The sequence below is a fragment of the Zootoca vivipara genome, chromosome 4 (assembly GCF_963506605.1).
Source record: "Zootoca vivipara chromosome 4, rZooViv1.1, whole genome shotgun sequence".
NCBI classification, from domain to species: Eukaryota; Metazoa; Chordata; class Lepidosauria; order Squamata; family Lacertidae; genus Zootoca; species Zootoca vivipara.
The window spans coordinates 29,427,868-29,448,105 of NC_083279.1; the positions used below are offsets into that span (position 1 = coordinate 29,427,868).

The 20,238-nt window shown below is 41.9% G+C and overlaps 1 protein-coding gene across 7 annotated transcripts in view; it reads left to right on the plus strand.

Annotated features, from left to right (window-relative positions):
- Positions 1 to 20,238, plus strand: part of MGAT4A (alpha-1,3-mannosyl-glycoprotein 4-beta-N-acetylglucosaminyltransferase A) — a 60,945-nt gene that overhangs the window by 23,033 nt on the left and 17,674 nt on the right. For all 7 annotated transcript variants that reach the window (XM_035114615.2, XM_035114613.2, XM_035114618.2 and 4 more), the window contains exons 3-8: positions 5,846 to 6,013; positions 6,203 to 6,343; positions 8,648 to 8,781; positions 15,926 to 15,972; positions 17,034 to 17,147; positions 17,683 to 17,758. In XM_035114615.2, the coding sequence (XP_034970506.1) occupies positions 5,846 to 6,013; positions 6,203 to 6,343; positions 8,648 to 8,781; positions 15,926 to 15,972; positions 17,034 to 17,147; positions 17,683 to 17,758 (680 nt within the window). The remainder of the gene's footprint in view (positions 1 to 5,845; positions 6,014 to 6,202; positions 6,344 to 8,647; positions 8,782 to 15,925; positions 15,973 to 17,033; positions 17,148 to 17,682; positions 17,759 to 20,238) is intronic.

Here is a 20,238-nt window from a genome sequence, read left to right on the forward strand (position 1 = left end):
GTATGGTGTGTACACAGCTGTTTCCTAGTCTATATGTCAGGGAAGCTACACAGCATGCATTTGAGTAAGAAGCTGAGTGCCAAAGTGGGTTTTAGAACATTGACACTACCATCAAATTGGCTTTTCTCCCAAATATGTTGCAAAGATCACTGCAGAGCTAAAGACGAGCTTAGAGGCTTGTGTAATCATCCGTGCACTTCTGCTTTCCTTCTAGCAATTGGGGAAAAGGCTTATTTTGAAGCAATGGCAGCTACAGTTACCTCCTGCAAGTGCCAGGCAACACCCTAGCACAGAAAAGACTTGGCTCACAAATGCTTTGCTTTGCTGGGGTTTCCAGAAAGCCTTTGGCTGTTAGGTTGGGAATTAATTATTAGACCCTGGAAATGGTCCGTGGATGTATTTCCAAGTAGCACTGCCTTTGTAGGGATCATAAGTATTATTTAGGGTCAGGGACTTCGGCTTTCCAAGTTGGTGCCTAAGGGCACACACAGCCGTAATTGGGGGGGGTGCGTTTAGAATCGGCAGGTTTTGTTTTGCCTCGGTAATGAGTGCTCATGTCTCTTGTTGTTGCCCATCCTCCATATTTCTGATGAGCTGTCCACCTGTGTATTTGTTTTAAAGCACTGTTTGTATTATTCTACGGTTAATTGCAGCACCAGATTGGTTCTTTTAAAAAATATTATTTGTGTGTGTGCTAAGTTGGAAACAACCTCCAGAGAAGCGAGAGAAAATGCTTTGCCATTAACACGCAGAATACCAGCTATGTGCAAAGTCCCTTTTGCTTCGCTCTGGCGGACGTTGTTCCTGTTGAGTTTGCTCTTCAAGAGGAGAGTGTGCATGTGAGAACTGACCCAGCTGTGTGGTTCAGACATAATGCCAAACCATGGTTTAATGTAATGGTTACTGAGGAGTTTCAGGTCCATGCTACCTGTCTCTTCCTCTCCTTGCTCGCAGTTATTGTCTGCCTTCAATGTTGCTTTGAGGTAAACTAGAGTTTGCTGAGCAAACTATAACTTGCACTTGTCCTTGCTCTGCAGTCCAGGAGGAATCTCCTCACTGTTCATAAAAACACCTTGGTGAGTGCTTTTTAAAAAGTCAAGCTGCTAATTTTAAGGAGTCCAGGTAGCTTTGAATTTTCGGTGGAGGTATGAATCTGCATTTTTAAAATGTAAACAATTTAACCATTATATTCCCCTCCCCCCGGACTTCATGTTTGACAGTGGAGCAGACTGCAACCAGGGATGGTGAGCTCTCCTTTGCTGGAAATATTTAAGTGAAGACTGGATATGCATCTGTCAAGGATGCTGTAGTTGTATCCTGCATTGCAGATTTTGCATTGAGCAAGGAGTTAGACTAGATGACATCTGAGGTCCCTTCTGACACTGCAGTTCTAGGATCTGACCACACATTTAGATTCTCTCTGGGTTTGACTTGTGATAGTCTCGGACCACTGTCAGATTTGTTTGGTTAGACTTGTATGCTGTACTGCACAGTAAGGTAAAGGGGCCCCTGACCATCAGGTCCAGTCGTGTCCGACTCTGGGGTTGCGGTGCTCATCTTGCTCTAAAGGGCGAGGGAGCCGGCGTTTGTCCACAGACAGCTTCCGGGTCATGTGGCCAGCATGACAAAGCTGCTTCTGGTGAACCAGAGCAGCGCACGGAAACACCGTTTACCTTCCCGCCGGAGCGGTCCCTATTTATCTACTTGCACTTTGACATGCTTTTGAACTGCTAGGTGGGCAGGAGCTGGGACCGAGCAACGGGAGCTCACCCCGTTGCAGGGATTCAAACCGCTGACCTTCTGATCAGCAAGCCCTAGACTCTGTGGTTTAACCCACAGCGCCACCTGCGTCCCTGTACTGCGCAGTACTATAGTGCAAATGTTAAATAAATGTCTATTGTAAGCTGTAACTGAACAATGAGTTTTTCCTCCGAGGCTAAATCAGGCAGTACAACCACCAGGGCATTCATATTTAAGGAAAGGAAGTTGTCAGTAGGAAGTATTAAACAAAATGAAGGGGGGGGGAGCTCTTTAAAAAAGGTATTGTATCACTGATAACCAGGCTTTAAGGATTTTTTTTAAAAAAAGGTTGGTGTAATTCAAGAACTGTGGAAGTCATAGGATTTCTGGAATTCTCAACAGAAATAATCCCCTGTCCTCATCCTTACCAAGGATAACACAATCTTATTTCTGAAGGCCAAAAGCTTGTTTAGTCCTGTTGCAAAAGAATGAAAAAATGTGATTCTTCGGCTGCAACTCCACTTTACAGTCTAGTGAAGGAGACATAATAAAGCAATCCAAAGGCCAGCAACTGGTACTGTAGCAGTAAATCTGAAATCAACTGACATTGAGATTGAGCTTTCCAGGCAGTAGCTAGGTTGCAAAAACAAAAACAACCCCACACATCCCTCAAACTAATCTAAAATTGATCTGGTAGGGATTCTGCCCCTAGTTATATTATTTTGTTGTGATTAGTGAAGGAAGGAAGAGGGGGCTGTGTTTATTTATCCTAACAATTAAAATCCATACACAGATACAACTACATTATGGACATAATGGGTATAGCAGGTTCCCTGGCCCCAGGCAGTTGATGGCGTGTAGTTCAAGCACTTCCATCCAGACCATGGAGGTGAGATTCTGCAGATAAAATTGATGGTTGGCTGGTGGTAAAGATGCCAACCTACAAAAATAGCACTACCAGATAGATGATTCTATCTAGTATAACAAAAATTTCAGAGTCTGAAAGATAAATAGTTTTGCTTCTGGTTCTGAAAGTTGTGCTGCATGTATTATTATTATTATTTTCATGGATTTTTGTTCCTTGGTGGCATGCAAATGTGTTTTTCTTTTAAAATTACCAGTTTATTTCACTTGATGCTGAAGCTAGAGGAATCACAGGCAAATGAGAAGCAAGGGAATCGGAGTCCTTGCTTTTCAGTGGCCTTGCCACCATATTGTAAGAGCAATATGAAAGCGTGTTTCCAGCTTCAAGAGTCTTGCCTGTTAGAAACTCAGATATATAAACTAGGCACCAAATGGCTCCTTAAACCAAGGTCACAGTCGCCAAAACAGAATGTCTAGTTGCCATTTTGGGGCTAGGCGGCTCTAAAGTCTTATTTTTCAAACAATGGACTGACTTTAAATTGGTGTGGAATGTTCTGTTGCAGAGCAAACCAATATAGCAGGTGGTGGAGGAGGGTACTCAGTACTGCAACAGTGCATATGGAGGCGGGGAAGCTCAGACAGTAATCCTTTGTATTGTAATTGAGGTATTATGAACACATGCCTGTCTTCATCTATTCAGTGTTGGAGGGCATGGTTTAGTAATCCTAGACACTGTCATTACTGCATTTGAATTTTGAATCTAGGAATTTTGCAGCACTGTAATTTGCTATAACATTACTTGTTTTAAGTAGTATGTTGAAATATTTCACTAATAGTTCTGAAAGAAAATATTGTATAAAGCCATGGTGGGCAGAAAGATTTGGGATCTCCTAGTAGATCTCTGAATGACTTGGAGTAGATCAGCAATATTCTGATGTGCCAGTTGTCCTACAATAACAACAACTAAATTAGTCCCCCCCTAAATTGGATAATTAAAACAAATTCCAAGGGTCACAATGTGTTCAGAGATGAACTGTTATTTAATTCTAATTATACAGTTTTTGCACTTGCCATTTCCTAGATTTATATTTTTTATCCAATTCCCCCCCCCCCCGCTTGATCCCACAACTTCCACAATCTCAAGAGATGCTTTTCAGGGAGTGGGAATTCCTATTCCTAATCTTGGTTACAGTTTTTGCAAGGATGAGCTGTTGCCTGAGAAACAGGAGTACAGTGGAACCTTGGTTGTCAAACGCTTTGGAAGTCAAACGTTTGCTGACAAATGCTGACCATCGAATGCTGACAACCCAGAAGTGAATGCTTCCATCGAACGGCTTCTGAGGCGCATTCCTCAATTTTTTCAATGGATTTTGCTGACCATCCATTGTGCTTCGGTTGTCAAACGTTTTTGGAAGTCAAACTGCCTTCCAGAACGGATTACAGTACGTTCGACAGCCGAGGTTCCACTGGATTTAATTTAGAAGATGGTTAGGAATAACGGAAGTCATGAATGGTTCCATCAGTAGTTTATCCTACAATGTGCCCACCTGGCAACTGAGAAGCTAGAGTCATCTTGGTAGAGTGTGTGTGTGTGTGTGTGTGGAAGGGGAGGCTCCCATGACTGCATGCTTCTTCATGGGGATGGGGGGAGAGGAAGCTAGGCAAGAACCTTTATTCTTGATACCTAGGTTTTCTGTGAGCAGGGGATTCCTTGTATGGGAGGAACTTTGGCATGTGAATCCTTCTGCATGATCTGGAGTGTTGCAATGCATATGAAGGTTTACCACCTGTAAGAACTTTGCTCAAGCACCACCTGAGTGTACTGATTCTTAACCACAGAAATGCGAGTTCTTTCTTCTCTCTGTAAATACATCTAAGCCAAAAAAGGCAAAATATAGGAGGTTCATAAGGTGAAACTAGGGTTCGTGGATCTAACGGGTACCCTGAACCCAGTTGTTGCCTGTGTCATGAATCAAAATTGCGCTTCGTCACTTGGTTTGTGTTTTCTTATACTGAGAGCACAGGTTGGATGTTTGCCCAGAACTTTTAGTGCTATAATGTTAGGTTGCTCCGACCTTCAACTACAAATTGCATACAGTATCCCTAGGCTATGATGCTAAGATCAGAACAATCGGGGGGGGGGCATTGAAATGCACTGAGCATTTCTATACGTAATTGGTAGCAGTTGAAATTGTCACTCTGTGGGTGGAAGGAGTATGTCTTTGAAGAGAAAGGGTCTTTCTGTTCAGAGATGCCACCCATAACCTCTCAGTTTCATACAGTGACAATAATGCAACCATGCTGAAGTGCCACACTGCATTGTGGGGCACTGCCTAGGTTTTTGCTCCAGACACCAAAGTTCTTACACTCTCAGCTCAGTCTTTTAACTACATGGCACAGTCTTGATTGTAGATGTTCTCTAGATTGCAAAGCAGACTTAACAGATTGCAAGATCCTTGCATCATCTTTTGGGGCCCCTTCCGAATGCCTCTAGGTCAGGCATCCCCAAACTTCGGCCCTCCAGATGTTTTGGACTACAATTCCCATCTTCCCCGACCACTGGTCCTGTTAGCTTGGGATCATGGGAGTTGTAGGCCAAAACATCTGGAGGGCCGCAGTTTGGGGATGCCTGCTCTAGGTCTTGGGATTGCAAGATTTCTTCTTGCTACATGAACCAAAGGTCATGATCTCTTTCCTTATCATTGTGCTATTAGGGTCTAGTCAAATGGGCACAGATGCTCTGGAATGTGCAGTTTCCTTTCCCCAAGGAATGATGTTGTCCTTTAATCTTATGTTTTGCTTAAAATGAAGTCCTGCTTGTTGCCATCAGTCACTAGAACTTGCTTTTCCTGACTCTGGCAATGTTGCAGAGCCACCTTTCCAAAGACTCGCTCACTCTCCTCCCATTCATACAAGTTAAAATTGATGACATAAAAACAGTAATCTTAGTAATAATAACGGTATACATGAGCATATTCACAAAGACTCATTTTGCAAAATAATATTGTTACGGTGTAATTGTAGTTCTTCTTGGTGCTTCTTCCTATAGTGCAGATAAGTCCTTCAGTCTACAGTATTTCCACCTGATAAATTGTATCTGAAGAAATGTTATATTACTAGATTGGAGTCTCTGTGTTATTTCCTTGAACTGAAAACATTTTTTTTCTACAGGAGAAGCAGCATTCACATATGTCATGACAGACTTAAAACAGCGAATAACCTGCATTATTTCCACTTCTAGAAAAGCTGATTGCTTATCAAAGGGAATTTCATGCTTTGAAAGAACGTCTTCGCGTAGCTGAGCACCGAACCCTGCAGCGTTCTTCTGAATTAAATGCCATCTTGGAGCAGTTCAGACGGGCAGTTGCAGAAACAAATGGAAGTAAGGATGCACTGAGTAGTGTTTCAGGTACAGGCTAATTTTCTTGTTTATTATTATTATTTTCTTTAAAAAATACAAATTAAAGATGTTTCATATAAGCCTGTGAAATGTGTACAGTTCCTTACACTTTGGGTTAGATATTTGGTTAGGGTCCATTTTGGTTTGTTGGATGGATGCATAGCTTCATAATATGTACCGGTATGTGTTTGTTTTCAGACGAAACGTTAAAACTGCTAAAGGAGTTAACAAGCAGGAAAGCTCTTCAAGTGCCAAATATATATTACCATTTGCCTCATTTACTGAAAAATGAAGGAAGCCTTCGACCTTCAGTGCAGGTTGGCCTTGGAAGAACCGGAGGTAAAACTGACAATATTTCTATGCTTGATGCACTTAAAGATGTATACAAACCCTTGTGGCTGTAGCAAAAAGGCTCAGTACATGACTACTTGCAGACAAAAGATAAAGGAATCTTACTTCTTTTGTTAGCTGTCTCTTAGAATTCAGGTTGAATCCAAGGTGGAATAAGCTTGTCTTTAACCTTCTCTTTTATTGTCTCATGCAGATCCCACACTTTTGATGTTAAGGTATAATTTTAAAAAAAACCCACTAATTTGAAGCAGCATGTCTGTTCTTAAATTAAGTTTTAAAAAATAACAATGCATGGATTTTTCCACATGCTCACAAATTAGTAGGCTGGGGTGGAATTCAATGTTGTGCTGTTACAAATGTTCCATCTGTGCAAGCAATTACAGCTTACCAGATGGAAAGACCCTCCCCCCTTCCCCTCTCCCCGCATGCTCTTCTGGAGGATCTCCTGACCCCCCAGAACCAATTGGGGGGCATGGGGGAGGAGAGGTGGGGAAACCCTTTTGCACAAGGGGAGATCCTTGCACAGGTTTTCGCTGATGGGCACATTGAGTCCTGTCCATTGTTTCCATGCTGTGTAGGTACTGTAGAATGTGCAATATAGGGGTAGGTAGCTGGGCCTCCTTTAGTTGCTTACTGCTTTTTCTGCAAGTGTTTAAAGTACACAAAGTAGTTCAAATAAAATATAATCACCTTGGTCCAAGGAGACCTAGGCAACTGCTGCTTATTTATTTTTTTGCATGCACAGTGGGGGCTATTATTTATTTTTCTCCTTGCCAACTCCTCTGCAGCCCATCAAGAAATGGTCTCTGACACTCCCGAGTCAATACGTTGCACGTAGTAAGGAAAACTAACAGTGCACTTCAGACATTGTCCTGGTTCCCACATGACACTAAGCCATGGTTTATAACTTGACCATCTGAACCCAGTGTTACAACTATGGTTTGTTAATCACAAACAAACCACAGTTGCAAGCTCATGGTTCACTGATTGTTTATAAACCATTATGGTAAATGTAGGCTTCTTGTTCTGAAATTGCACCCAGAAAAATTTGGTGTGTGAAGTGACCTGTATAGCATTTCATAAAGCACATAGGAGTTGTTCTTGAGAAAATGAATGAAGACTCACTGTGTAAGTAGATCTTTGGTCCCAAGGTAAGTGGGTTGTACATTCTCCTTCTATATCAATTTTGATTCTTTCTTGTCACGCTATTGAATGCCAGTCCTGCAAAACAGATTAGTAGGACCCAGTCATGAAGACAGCTCCTGAGAAATGTTCACTATTGAATTATGGGTGTCCGTCTGCAAAACATTATTTGCACATCTGTTATGTTGCTCTGCATGGATTGTTAAGTCTGCATTGTGTAGTGAGCCTAAAGTTTTCACAATCCAACTTCTGTTGGTTGGCTTTTAAATAATAATAATAATAGTAGTAGTAGTAGAGAGGCTTTGCATATGTGAATTTTGTACTGTTTTGATTTAACGAGATGTGTGTGTTTTAATGCATGTCAGGTATGAAAGGCACATGATCAAGCATTGTGGTTTATACGTAGGTATATGTATGCATGAAAACTCTTTTTAATGGAAAGGGTTTCAGCAGGCAAGTGACTTGTATGACTTGTATCATGCACTTGTTGGCAAAAATCTAACTTAAAATCTGTAAAAAGAAAATATGGCAGTTCTGGGACAGCTTCAGAAAACCAGCTCAGCACCTTCCCTCCCTCCCCCCATAAAACTGTGATAGTTTTTCAGTTGCTCCGCAATGGTTTCCACATGGGACATGGGGGCTAGAGGTTCCCAGACCCCATAGTTCTCACCATCCATTGACGGAGAAAGCTGTTTGTGTTCATAGAGATGATGGGGAAAGGGATTTCAATTACAGGAACTGATGGAGAAAAAGTGGGTGATGCTGATTTTGGATTAGTCATAATGGACAAGAGCTATGTAGCTTGGAAAAACTCAGAGTAAAGGGAACCTTTTTGGGGAAAAGTCCACAATCCAATATTTGAACAAAATTCAATTTTCCTGACCAATGAGAAGCTGAAACTTTGGTCTGAGACTTTTATACAAACACACCATCCATAAGAGGGGAACCCCCCCCCCCCATGTATGCTTCCTGTTTCAGAGTCTTGAAATTGTTTTTGTTTCTTTACACCAACCCCCCCCCCCAAAATCATGCCTTGATTATGCCCTGTTTCACTCTGTTATGTTTTAAAGTATTATTACACCTTGCATAATGAACCACCTTCTTTCCTGTTCAAACCATATGAGTGAATTGCTCATTGTTGTTTTTCAGTTTCTATAGTAATGGGAATTCCAACTGTAAAGAGAAAAGTAAAATCTTACCTTACAGAAACTCTTCACTCACTGATTGACAAGCTGTCTCCAGAAGAGAAACTAGACTGTGTTATGGTTGTCTTCGTAGGAGAGGTAAGCCGAAGGCAGGCTATTACCATTGTAGCTCTGTTTCTAATTGCAATAAGCACCAATGTGTGGGATGTTACTGCTCCTTATGTTATTTGTAAGTTTTGTGTTTCATCTCTTCCTGCTAGATAGTCATACTGAAAATGTTTTGCCTTCTCTGAACATGAAGAGGCTCACTGCATGTGTGATTATATCTAATTCCACTCTCGTACACTGAGTGGGCTTAAGTTCAGTAGGGAGAATTAAGCAGATCTTCAAAATAGTTCTCATTTAAATACTTCGCTTGCATTTGCACGTGCATTCATATGGACAGTGAAATAAAACCTGCATTTCTGATGGAAAATGGTGGATTTCTGCCTAGCGGCTTGAGCTTTGTATGGGTGGTAGTTTTGTTATTCCTGTAGTAAGATAAAATTGTGATGCTATCAGCTGCTAAAGGCACTTAACAGAGGAAACAGACTTATGCCACAACTACAGTGATGTTCTGCAAACAAACAAACAAATAAAAGACAGAGCTTGCCTGTTACTGTAATTGTGATGTGAGACGAAACGTCTTCCCCCAGTTTCTATCTGGTGCAAGCATGCAATGGCATGAAGGTAGTCTTTGAGGTGTTGTGGGCACTGCCACCTTGCCTCAGTTTTAAAAACCAGCACCAGAGCAGCAGTGTGAACTCTTGCTGCTCCACAGCCCAGTAGTATTGCTAGGTGGCTGTGCTTTAATTAGTGATAAGTGCCCCGAGCCTGAGCCCATAATAATAATAATAATAATAATAATAATTTATTATTTATACCCTGCCCATCTGGCTGGGTTTCCCCAGCCATTCTGGGCGGCTTCCAACAGAAAACTAAAAGACAGTAATCTAATAAACATTAAAAAGCCTCCCTAAACAGGGCTGCCTTCAGATGTCTTCTAAAAGTCTGGTAGCTGTTTTTGTCTTTGACATCAGATGGGAGGGCGTTCCCATCAGATGGGATGCTTTGTAACCAGAAAAATTGAGGATTAGACATTAAGATGAATATTTTTATAATTATGCAATCCACTTTCATGATGCTTTTTTTTTTACTTTTGACCCGAATACCTTGCTGTCTAAATTTTGATAGAAGGGGAGAGAAAAATGTATTAATAAGGAATGGACATGAGTATGCAATTACATGTATAATCTTGTTTATTAAATTTGTATACTGCCCTTCATCTGAAGGCACTGCTGATCTGGGTTCGAGTGTTGCCCAGGTTTCCTGGTTTAATCTTAGGCAAAATGCACCTGTTAAATCTGTGCTCATTCAACCTATGTGGGGCATTTTGCTTTCTCTTTTTTTGCTTAACTGAGAGAGAATAAAATAAAAAAATTCCTTCAGTAGCACCTTAAAGACCAACAGTGTACATTAATACATGACTGTTGAATCGCCTAATTAACTGGATAGGTATTGTCAGGGGGACTCCCTACAGGGAGCCTCTCCCCCCCCCCATCATCCTGACCAGCACTTTGCCCAGCGACAGCACGAGCAGCGAGTCAGGAGGAGGGAATAAGGAATGGAGCGGAATGGAGGGAGGGCTCAGTGAGGCGTCCAAGCCCTGGCAACGCTCTGGGGAACAGAGACACGTCAGAGCCTTGGCACCGCTCTGGTCAAGGGACAGCGGATGAGGGGCTCAGCGAGACGCCGGAGCCCAGGCACTGCCCCAGCCAGCAAGAGCGGAGACCTCTCCTTTCGGCGCCCGAATTGAGGCGCGTGCCCATAAGTAGGGCTAAGGGGCAGCATTTCGGGGTGCCCAGGCTTTTATGCTGGCCCCGAAGCAGACGGAAGCCATTGCAAGATTCTGAAAGTGACTAGATGGTCATGTTTTCTGCTATCTCTGCACTGTAAATAGTATGCACAATAAAACTCTTAAAGACAGTGCGGACTGGAGCATCTTTACTCGAGAGTAGCCGCAACAACCCCCTGATAGGTATTAACACAAAATGAGTTTGCACGGCTGTAACAAATTTAAGATCGATTGAGAACGGTCAGGAAACTGGCTTATTTCTGGAGGCTAATCTGTTAGAATACAAAATATCGTCCAACCAGTTCTTCCGTACTCTGTCCCCACATATGTTTCAAATAAATTAAGTGACTCTCCAGAGTCCAGACATTTGATTTTACAATTATCAAATCATATTTAGTCAGTGCTATTTTTTCTAGAAAAAGAGGTGCTGGAATTCCCCATGTATGCCTCCTTTGTTCTTTTATAATGGCAATGGGGCCCATCTGAAAAGTGCCGGAACTGAGTTCCGGCGAGTTCTGGCTGAAGAAAAAGCCCTGCAATTAGTTCAAATAAATCCCTAAAGGCGTAACTCTACTCTCAATCTTTCAACATTAATTTATTTCTTAACTTCTGCCTGAATATTAAATAAAAAACTGCTCTTTCTAATTGGAATGATTTTCAAACACATCTCTAGGTATTGTGTATTCACCACCACCCCATTATCAGTGAGTAGTTAGCTTTACAATACATTTTACACTTGGATTGGAACTTAAGCAATAAACAGTGAGACAGTCAGAACAAACGTGGCATACAGTGATTTAAAGAGAGTAAATAACTGCCCAAACCTAGGCTGTCATCTGCCACTTTTTGCAGTACAGCCATACCTTGGGTTAGATGCTTCAGGTTGCGTGTTTTTGGGTTACACAGAAGTACCGGAATGGGTTTTGGCGCTCGCACATGCGCAGAAACACTAAATCACGCTTTGCTCATGCGCAGAAGCGCCGAATCGTGACCCGTGCGTGCACAGACGTGGCGCTGCGGGTTGTGAACGTGCCTCCCGCACGGATCACGTTTGCAACCCGAGCATCCACTGTAACTTTCTTTCGGTTGCCTATTGCAGGTTAAAGTGAAAGGGAGGGATGTGGTGGGAGAGCAGAGAGAAAAGGAGCAAACTGAGCTGTGGAAATGCCATACAAAACCTGGACTGTGTTTGGTTATCAACCGACATAAGGACATAGGAAGCTTCCTTATACAGTGGTACCTCGGTTTACAAACTTAATCCGTTCGGGAAGTTCGTTCTTAAACCGAAACCATTCTTAAACTGAGGTGCGCTTTCCCTAATGAGGCCTCCCATAGCTGGTGCCCTTCCACTGTTTGGCTTCCGTTCTTAGACCGAGGTAAAGTTCGCAAACTGGGACACTACTTCTGGTTTTGCGGAGTTCGTAAACTGAATAGTTCATAAACAGGGCTGTTCTTAAACCGAGGTACCACTGTACTGGTTCAGACCATTGGTCCATCCAGTGTGCTTTGTTTAAATCAGTGTTCCCCAAACCTGGGTCTCCAGCTGTTTCCAGACTACAATTCCCATAATTCCTGGCCACTGGTCTTGCTAGCTGGGGGTGATGGGAGTTGTAGTCCAAAACAGCTGGAAACACTGGTTTAAATTGACTAGTAGCAGCTCTTCAGGGTTTCAGACAGGAGACCTTTCCAGTCCTACCTCAAGAGCCCAGGGACAGAACCTGGAATCTCCCACATGTGCTTTATACAACTGAAAATATATTCTTTATGCTGAAATACCTTTAACAGCAGCCAGAAGACTTTTAGACAAGCTGTAGAAGCCTGCCAGTTCTCTGTACAATTTTTAATTATATAAATTTGTAATGGTGAGGCTTGAAAGAGATTGCTTAAGCTAACTTCATTAGAAATATGAATGTGCTCCTTTATAAGATGGTTTGAGCTGCACAAAATGAGCATTGTGGAGTATCTCCCGTCCCAATTTTTTTTTTTGGAACATATACTTTACCTTGTTTGCTAACCAAGGCAGCCAGCTCTGCAAATATATGGTTAAGACTGTTTGCCATGACTCTACATATTGCTTATTTAGCAGAAGCTACTATTGGCATTGAGCCTGGAGCAGCAGCAGAGTTAGTCTGGAAGTTATGTAAACCTGTATTTGATGTAGTACACTTCTGTGTTGTACATAGCTGCCAAGTTCTCCCTTTTTTAAAGGGAAATTCCCTTATGCTGAATAGGCTTCCTCGCGAGAAAAGGGAAAACTTGGGAGCTATGGTTGTATGTAAAGGAGGAATTATTGTACGAAGTTTTTTATTTTTTATTTTTTAAAAAAGAGTCTTTCTAAACGGTGCACTAATTTCTATTTGGAGCATGTATTTCCCCCAACTGTACTTCCATCATGGAGATATTGCAAGTTCTCAGTACTGTACTCAGACCTCTACAGTTCTTTTACCCAAGGAAAATGCCACACACACACCCAGATACCACTTTTTTTGCTGTTACAACTGATGTAATACAATTGATTTCATAGATCTATGAACCAGGGCATTCAATGCAGGAACTGGGAAGACCGCATAGCTTCCAAAGAGAGCTTGGTACACAAAACAATGTGAAACCAGAGGATAGCTCATGAGCATGGTGAAAAAACACGTGTGAATGGCTTTGTGAGTCAGTTTCCCACTGCATTTCCTTTAGCACCACACTTCAGAGATGAGAGCACTTGCCAAGGTAGATGTGTATTGTAGACAAGTGAGATATTTCTGATTATTCATTTTAGCACTTTGCCTGTGTCTGTAAAAATTCAGCTTTTAGTACTTTATAGTTTTACATCTGATCAGTCAAGGGGGGAAACTCTGGCTGGTATGTATTGAACCACATTTTGTTTTCTGATGCCTTGTTGGAACTCTTATGCAGGATGGGAGGAAGTGCAGGTCAATTTGTTGAAGTTACACAAAAAGAGCAGGGAACGTTCTGTATTTGTTGCTTTTCTTAGGCTGCCTTCAGAGGTAGATCATTCCAGGTTGGTGGTTTGTTGGCACTGAGACACTCAGAGTAAGCAAAAACGATGCCTTTTTATTAGAATGGTATGTTAGACTGCAAGGTAAGGTAAAGGTTGCTTCACAGTGCAAATATGTTGTAATAAACAAAATCTGCCCTCATTCCCTTATGGGGTATACAAGAGCCCTCATAGAGTCATTTGCAGGTTCTCCATCGGTAGGAGAAAATAACAGAGGCCAACCAGAAAATATTGAGAAGCAAAGCAGCAAATAAGCTTGATCTTTATTCACTGTTGCAACAGGGTGCCCCCTCATGGCAGGACAAAGGTGGAAGAACCCAGAACAAAGGCGTGCCTCCCTTATATAGACATTTAAAATTGCCCACCCTCAAGTCTAAGGCCACCCCCAGAAGCATCATACATACATCACAGAAGGGGTGTAGCCCAAGACCACCCCCAGACACGTCGTCATACCTACATCACAGAAAAGGGTAGTCTACAGCAGAAATCTGAGCATCTTGCTTATCTCCTGTCTGGCACTTTACCTCAGGCATCCCCAAACTGCGGCCCTCCAGATGTTTTGGCCTACAACTCCCATGATCCCCATTCTAAGAGGACCAGTGGTCAGGGATGATGGGAATTGTAGTCCAAAACATCTGCAGGGCCGAAGTTTGGGGATGCCTGGTTTACCTGTTAATGTTGGATTACCTGGGGAGCCTGGCCACTCTTTTGTTATGTAAAGGTAAAGGTAAAGGGACCCCTGACCATTAGGTCCAGTCGTGACCGACTCTGGGGTTGCGCGCTCATCTCGCATTATTGGCCGAGGGAGCCGGCGTACAGCTTCCAGGTCACGTGGCCAGCATGACAAAGCCGCTTCTGGCAAACCAGAGCAGCACATGGAAATGCCGTTTACCTTCCCGCTGTAGCGGTTCCTATTTATCTACTTGCATTTTTTGACGTGCTTTCGAACTGCTAGGTTGGCAGGAGCTGGGACCAAGCAACGGGAGCTCACCCCGTCACAGGGATTCGAACCGCCGACCTTCTGATCAGCAAGCTCTAGGCTCAGTGGTTTAACCACAGCGCCACCTGGGTGATAACTACTCAATTCTGGAATCCAGGTCCCAGGCTCACCCCTTCACACCTTAAATGTGCCCTTAAGGCAGGATCTGTGAGCACAGACAATGGGGAGGTTTTTCCATTTCCTCCCTCCTTTCAGAGAAAGGCCCGGTCAGCCTGGGAGAGTCAAAATGGTTTCAGGATTCTTTTCCTGTACATATATGCTTGGTACATTTATGGTACATTTGGTACACTTCATACATTTAATACATACCGGTACTGCCTTTAAAGTTATAAAACCATTATAAAACAGATTGCATGTAGGGCAAATGTATCAAAAACAACCATGGTGGCTTAAGCTGTGTAGTTTAGCAACCGTTTGAGCTACGTGCTTTTCTAATGGATTTGGAAAGATTTTTATGTTCCCTTGGGGTAAATTCAGATTTGAGATTTATATAGAGCAGGATAAAAGCCTCTTCATTCCCCAGATCCGTTCAGAAACTATTTTTTGCATGTGCGCCAAGACGTGATGACACAAATGTACATATCCATTGTTTCTGTGAGTGGGAGAAGCAACCTGGGGAAGGTGGAAAAGAGGACAGGAGTGAGACTTGGGTTCTAAGGAGTTTCTGTGAGCCAATGGTTCGAGACTTACCTTCCAGAGCAGGGGAAAACAAGCTTGCTCCATCTTCCATGTGACAGCCCTTGAGATATTTGAAGATGGCTATCCTATCTCCCCTCAGTCTCTTCTTTTCCAGGCTACACATACCCAACTCCTTCAACCGTTCCTCATAAGGCTTGGTTTCCATACCCTTGATCATCCTAGTTTTAAATTACTGTTTTTCTCAACAGCATGCACAGAAGCAGGGACTTGAACTTTTCCCTATCCCTGATGCTTTTTATTTAACCATGGAGAACATTGCCTTAAAGATACATGTGCCATTCACAGTTGATACATGGCTATGGTTAATATATCACCACATAGGCTCTGTTTTCACTAAAGGCCTTAACACTGGGATTTGCTTAACCTGAAGTGAATGTAGTAAACTAATAAACACAATTTTCTGAATTCAATTAAAAATTGTGCTGGCCAGTGTACGAGAGTGAAATCAATCCCTTGCTATTCTGTGTTTGAATGGACACATTTTGTGACCTCTGTCATGCTAACTTTTTGATTAATCATTATTTTATGTATTTAAATAATTTCTAAGCCACTTCACTGCTACTTGAATTTTTTTGGGGGGGGGGGGGAAATGCTGTAGAAATTATATAATCATTTAAAATTAATTTGTTATACTTTGTTCAAAGATGTTGCTTAAAAATGCATCTCTTTCCCTCCCCAGACAGATCTTGATTATGTAAATGGCGTTGTGGCAAGCCTAGAAAAGGAGTAAGTTTATTTCATTGTTTACCCATTGTTTATTCAGTTTTAGTAATAGTTTTCTTCATATGCATGGTTGCATACTGTGGTAAATTGCATGGAGCAATTAGATGGTCTCAACTTGCAAAACAGCAAATGGGATTAAAAGGTTCAGTCTGTCATAAACGGATTATGTTGGCACGAAATAAATGGATTGCAAAGCACCTATGCTAAAGCTGCTATGCTAGCGCTGAAGTATAGAAGCAGCTACCTGCATACTTAAGAAGTTAATGCATATTGTGGTTTTAAATAATAGATTATGAGAATTAAGGCCAGACCTTAAAGCAATTTCTGCTTTTGCAGAAGACCCAGCTGACAGTTCTTGCTAGTTGCAGCTGCTTATGCATTGTTGGGTTCTATCCCAGTGGGATTTTCAAGGGACATGGCGAGGTTTTGTGGAAGGGGGAGATCACACAGAAGTCACCTCATAGCCTTTGGACCCAAACCTGTACATTTCACTTTATATATGAATCTACATTAGTGGTTAAGCTGATATTAACTTGGCCATAATATGATTAAAGGTAAAGGGACCCCTGACTGTTAGGTTCAGTTGCAGATGACTATGGGGTTCTGGCGCTCATCTCGTTTTATTGGCTGAGGGAGCTGGTGTACAGCTTCCGGGTCATGTGGCCAGCATGACTAAGCCACTTCTGGCAAACCAGAGCAGCGCACGGAAACGCCGTTTACCTTCCCGCCGAAGCGGTACCTATTTATCTACTTGCACTTTGACGTGTTTTTGAACTGCTAGGTTGGCAGGAGCAGGGACTGAGCAATAGGAGCTCACCCCATCGTGGGGATTCGAACTGCCAACCTTCTGACCGGCAAGCCCTAGGCTCAGTGGTTTAGACTAAAATATGTCCCTAAAATATGATTAGGCTGATATTAGTTCACCCGGTGCTACTGGGTGAGCACTGGACTGAACAGAAATTTGAACCAACCCTGCTCCAACATCTGATCACCACTTTGGGTTTCTGGAGTGTAGTGTTCCCTAGAATAGTATATAATGACAAATTTGAACTTTCTGTATACAGGTTTTCTAAAGAAATCAGTTCTGGCTTGGTGGAAGTAATAGCTCCACCTGCATCCTACTATCCTGACTTGACAAACCTAAAAGAGACGTTTGGAGACTCAAAAGAAAGAGTCAGGTAAGAATTTCTCAGGGTACTGGGGAATAATAACTTCATTCATTGTAGATTGTAGAGTGCATTGAAAATTCAGCATATGGAAATTTTATAAATGGAAACTGCCATGTTTCCCCGTGCCCTAGTATTAATAGTAACTGGGGGTGAAATACTCAGATTGCTACCATAGGGGAGAAGCTTAATCTCTCTGCACAAAGCTATTCTCCTGATTTTGAAATTCCCTGTCCATGATGTTCACCCTACAGGGCAAAACATATAGGTACTTGAAATCTCGTTGCTTCTTTGTGGGACTGCTTGGTAAGATGGCTTGTAACAGGCCACAGCTGGTCAGCAGTTGGCTTGGTGGTAGAATCCTGCAATGAAACAACTGAAAGGGCAGACTACATTGCTTCTGGCAGGTCAGCTCCCCAAATGGTGACTCCAAAGAGGACTTCAGGGTTCACCACCATGATAGGAATGCTACCTCCTGAAACCTTGTATATGCCTTCATTGCCTACCGAGATGTTTAGTTTAGAAGACTAACTGTATTTAATTTCAGATGGCGGACAAAGCAGAATCTGGATTATTGTTTCCTTATGATGTATGCACAGAAAAAGGGTGTTTACTACATTCAGGTAAGTTGTTGTTGTTGTTGTTGTTGTTGTTGTTGTTGTTTTGTTGTTGTTTTACTTTGAATGGTGAAAACTAGTATCCCAGACATGTCCTGTGCTCTTGTAATCAGCATGATATAAGAACAGTTATTTAGTTGAATTGCACTGTTGGCATATTATATGGGAATTGATTATAAGTGTTTTATAGATAGACCAAACAAACAAACAAACAAACAAACAAACAAACAGCCAAGCCAACTAAGGGTGATGTGTATGTAAATCATAACTTCTAGGAAAATAGAGCTAAAACAAGTAAGGTGATTTGTAGTTGTGTTTTCCCTTTAATTGTTTTAATTTAAAATATACAATGCCTTAGTTAAATATTGTTGGGTGTTTTTTTAATAAAAAATGATGCTAAGATTCTTTCCACATTTAGTTTCTTGAGCAAGCCTGCGTTTATTACTTTAGAAACAGCTGTAATTGCCAAGGTCATGCTTTGCAAATATGGTTTAGTTCGTCACATATGGCTGCAATAAGACCAAGATTGATATGCACATGCTTAGTTTCACACACTGTCTAAGTAGCTGACTCTAATTCAGTGAATCTAATTTGCTCCTGTAAAACTGAGCAGCTGTGTCATTTCTTGCCTGAATAGGATTTAAGAGCAAAACCCTGTAATAACTATAGAGCTGCACAAATGTTTTTTTCCAGCTCTGCCTTCGATCCTTCATCATCAAAGTAAATTTGGAAATAACACATTTTATCCTTTAAGTGATTCTCCTGCAGTGCCTTGCCCCCGCATAAAGCCAGCCATTCCATATCCTATCTGCACATAAAAGATGGGATTGCAACAAGAAATGGATAGGGTCGCTGTCTGACATGATAATTCCTGCACTGTTTGGGGTTCTTTTTTGGTTTTCCCTTCTCACATGCACAAGGTTTTTGGAAGTTTATTAGATCCCAGATAACATCCTTGTATAACCGTGTCCCTGTACAATAAACAGCTTTTAAAAATCCAATTGTGCAGGGTTGTTTTGTTTTAAAATATGCTGTCTCTCATAAAAAAACCAACTCTCTAATGATATTGTTCCACCAGAGATATTCCATGTGAGAAATCTAATTGTGTAGGTGGATTTTAAAGGCATGGCCATGTGGTCATGCAGTCTTTAGTTTGGCACCATGGAAAGAAATAATATTGGACGTGTTGCGCTGTTTCCGATTATGACCCTCTTGTTGACAGAATGCATTTTTAATCTTTTGGAGGATTCCATTAGTGGAAACATGGGAGGTGATTTTTGCTGTTTTCCCCTTCAGCTTCCTTTGCACCCCTCAAACTCTACTCCAGAGGTTTGGGGCACCCATGGAACGATATGTTCGGTGGCAGAGGGGGAGTCGCAGCTGGAGAATGGGGAAATTTATGTCCGTGGTTCTCATGGAAGCCTGCACTAAATCAAATGTTGGATTCAGACCCTTCTCAAATATTTCTGTTTAGACGATGACCAACTTAGGATCTCTTCAACCCTAAAATTTCATTAGTAATGGGCTTCTCAGAAGGGAAGAAGGTTAAACCTCCATGATAAAAAAAAAATAACCTTGTTAGCAATGAGACATGTTCTTGTTGATGGGCAATGTAGTTTTGATCACCAAAAGCACATGGCATAAAGTAACATCCAGTTGTGTTTTTATTTTCCATTTAATTTTGAGAGCCAGTGTGGTGTAGTGGTTAAGAGCGGTAGTCTCGTAATCTGGTGAACCGGGTTCGCATCTCCGCTCCTCCACATGCAGCTGCTGGGTGACCTTGGGCTAGTCACAGTTCTTTTAAGTCTCTCAACCTCACTCACCTCACAGAGTGTTTGTTGTGGGGAAGGAAGGGAAAGGAGAATGTTAGCTGCTTTGAGACTCCTTCAGGTAGTGATAAAGCAGGATTTCAAATCTAAACTCCTCCTTTCTTCTTCTTCTTCTTCTTCTTCTTCTTCTTCTTCTTCTTCTTCTTCTTCTTCTTCTTCTTCTTCTTCTTCTTCTTCTTCTTCTTCTTCTTCTTCTTCTTCTGTTGGCAGGACAATCCTGTTCAGAAGTAAGTTGCAATTAATCAGTGAGATTCAGGGTACTTCCAGATAGGGACTGGAATAGTGCAAACAAATCATTCAGATATCACAACAGTAGGGTGTTGTTTTTTTCCTTACTGGATTTTGCTTGGAAAGGGTAACTTCAGATTAAAATGGAAACAAAATATGCACTGGCATTTTGATGCCCATGATGTTCTGGGGGTGCTGCCAATTTTTTTTTTTTTTAAAAATGCATGCATGAAGGGCAGGCATCTTGCAATATACCCCTTACCGTGTATAGGATTGCAGCCTCTCAAAAATGATTGCCCTTTTTATTTATAGTTCGCAGTCCCCTCCCAGTGATTGCAGTTGAGGCAAATAATGAGGTTGTATCTAACAAAGTCATTCTATTAGCACCACGACTTCTGCTTCTACAACGTAACTTCTCCTCCTCTCTGT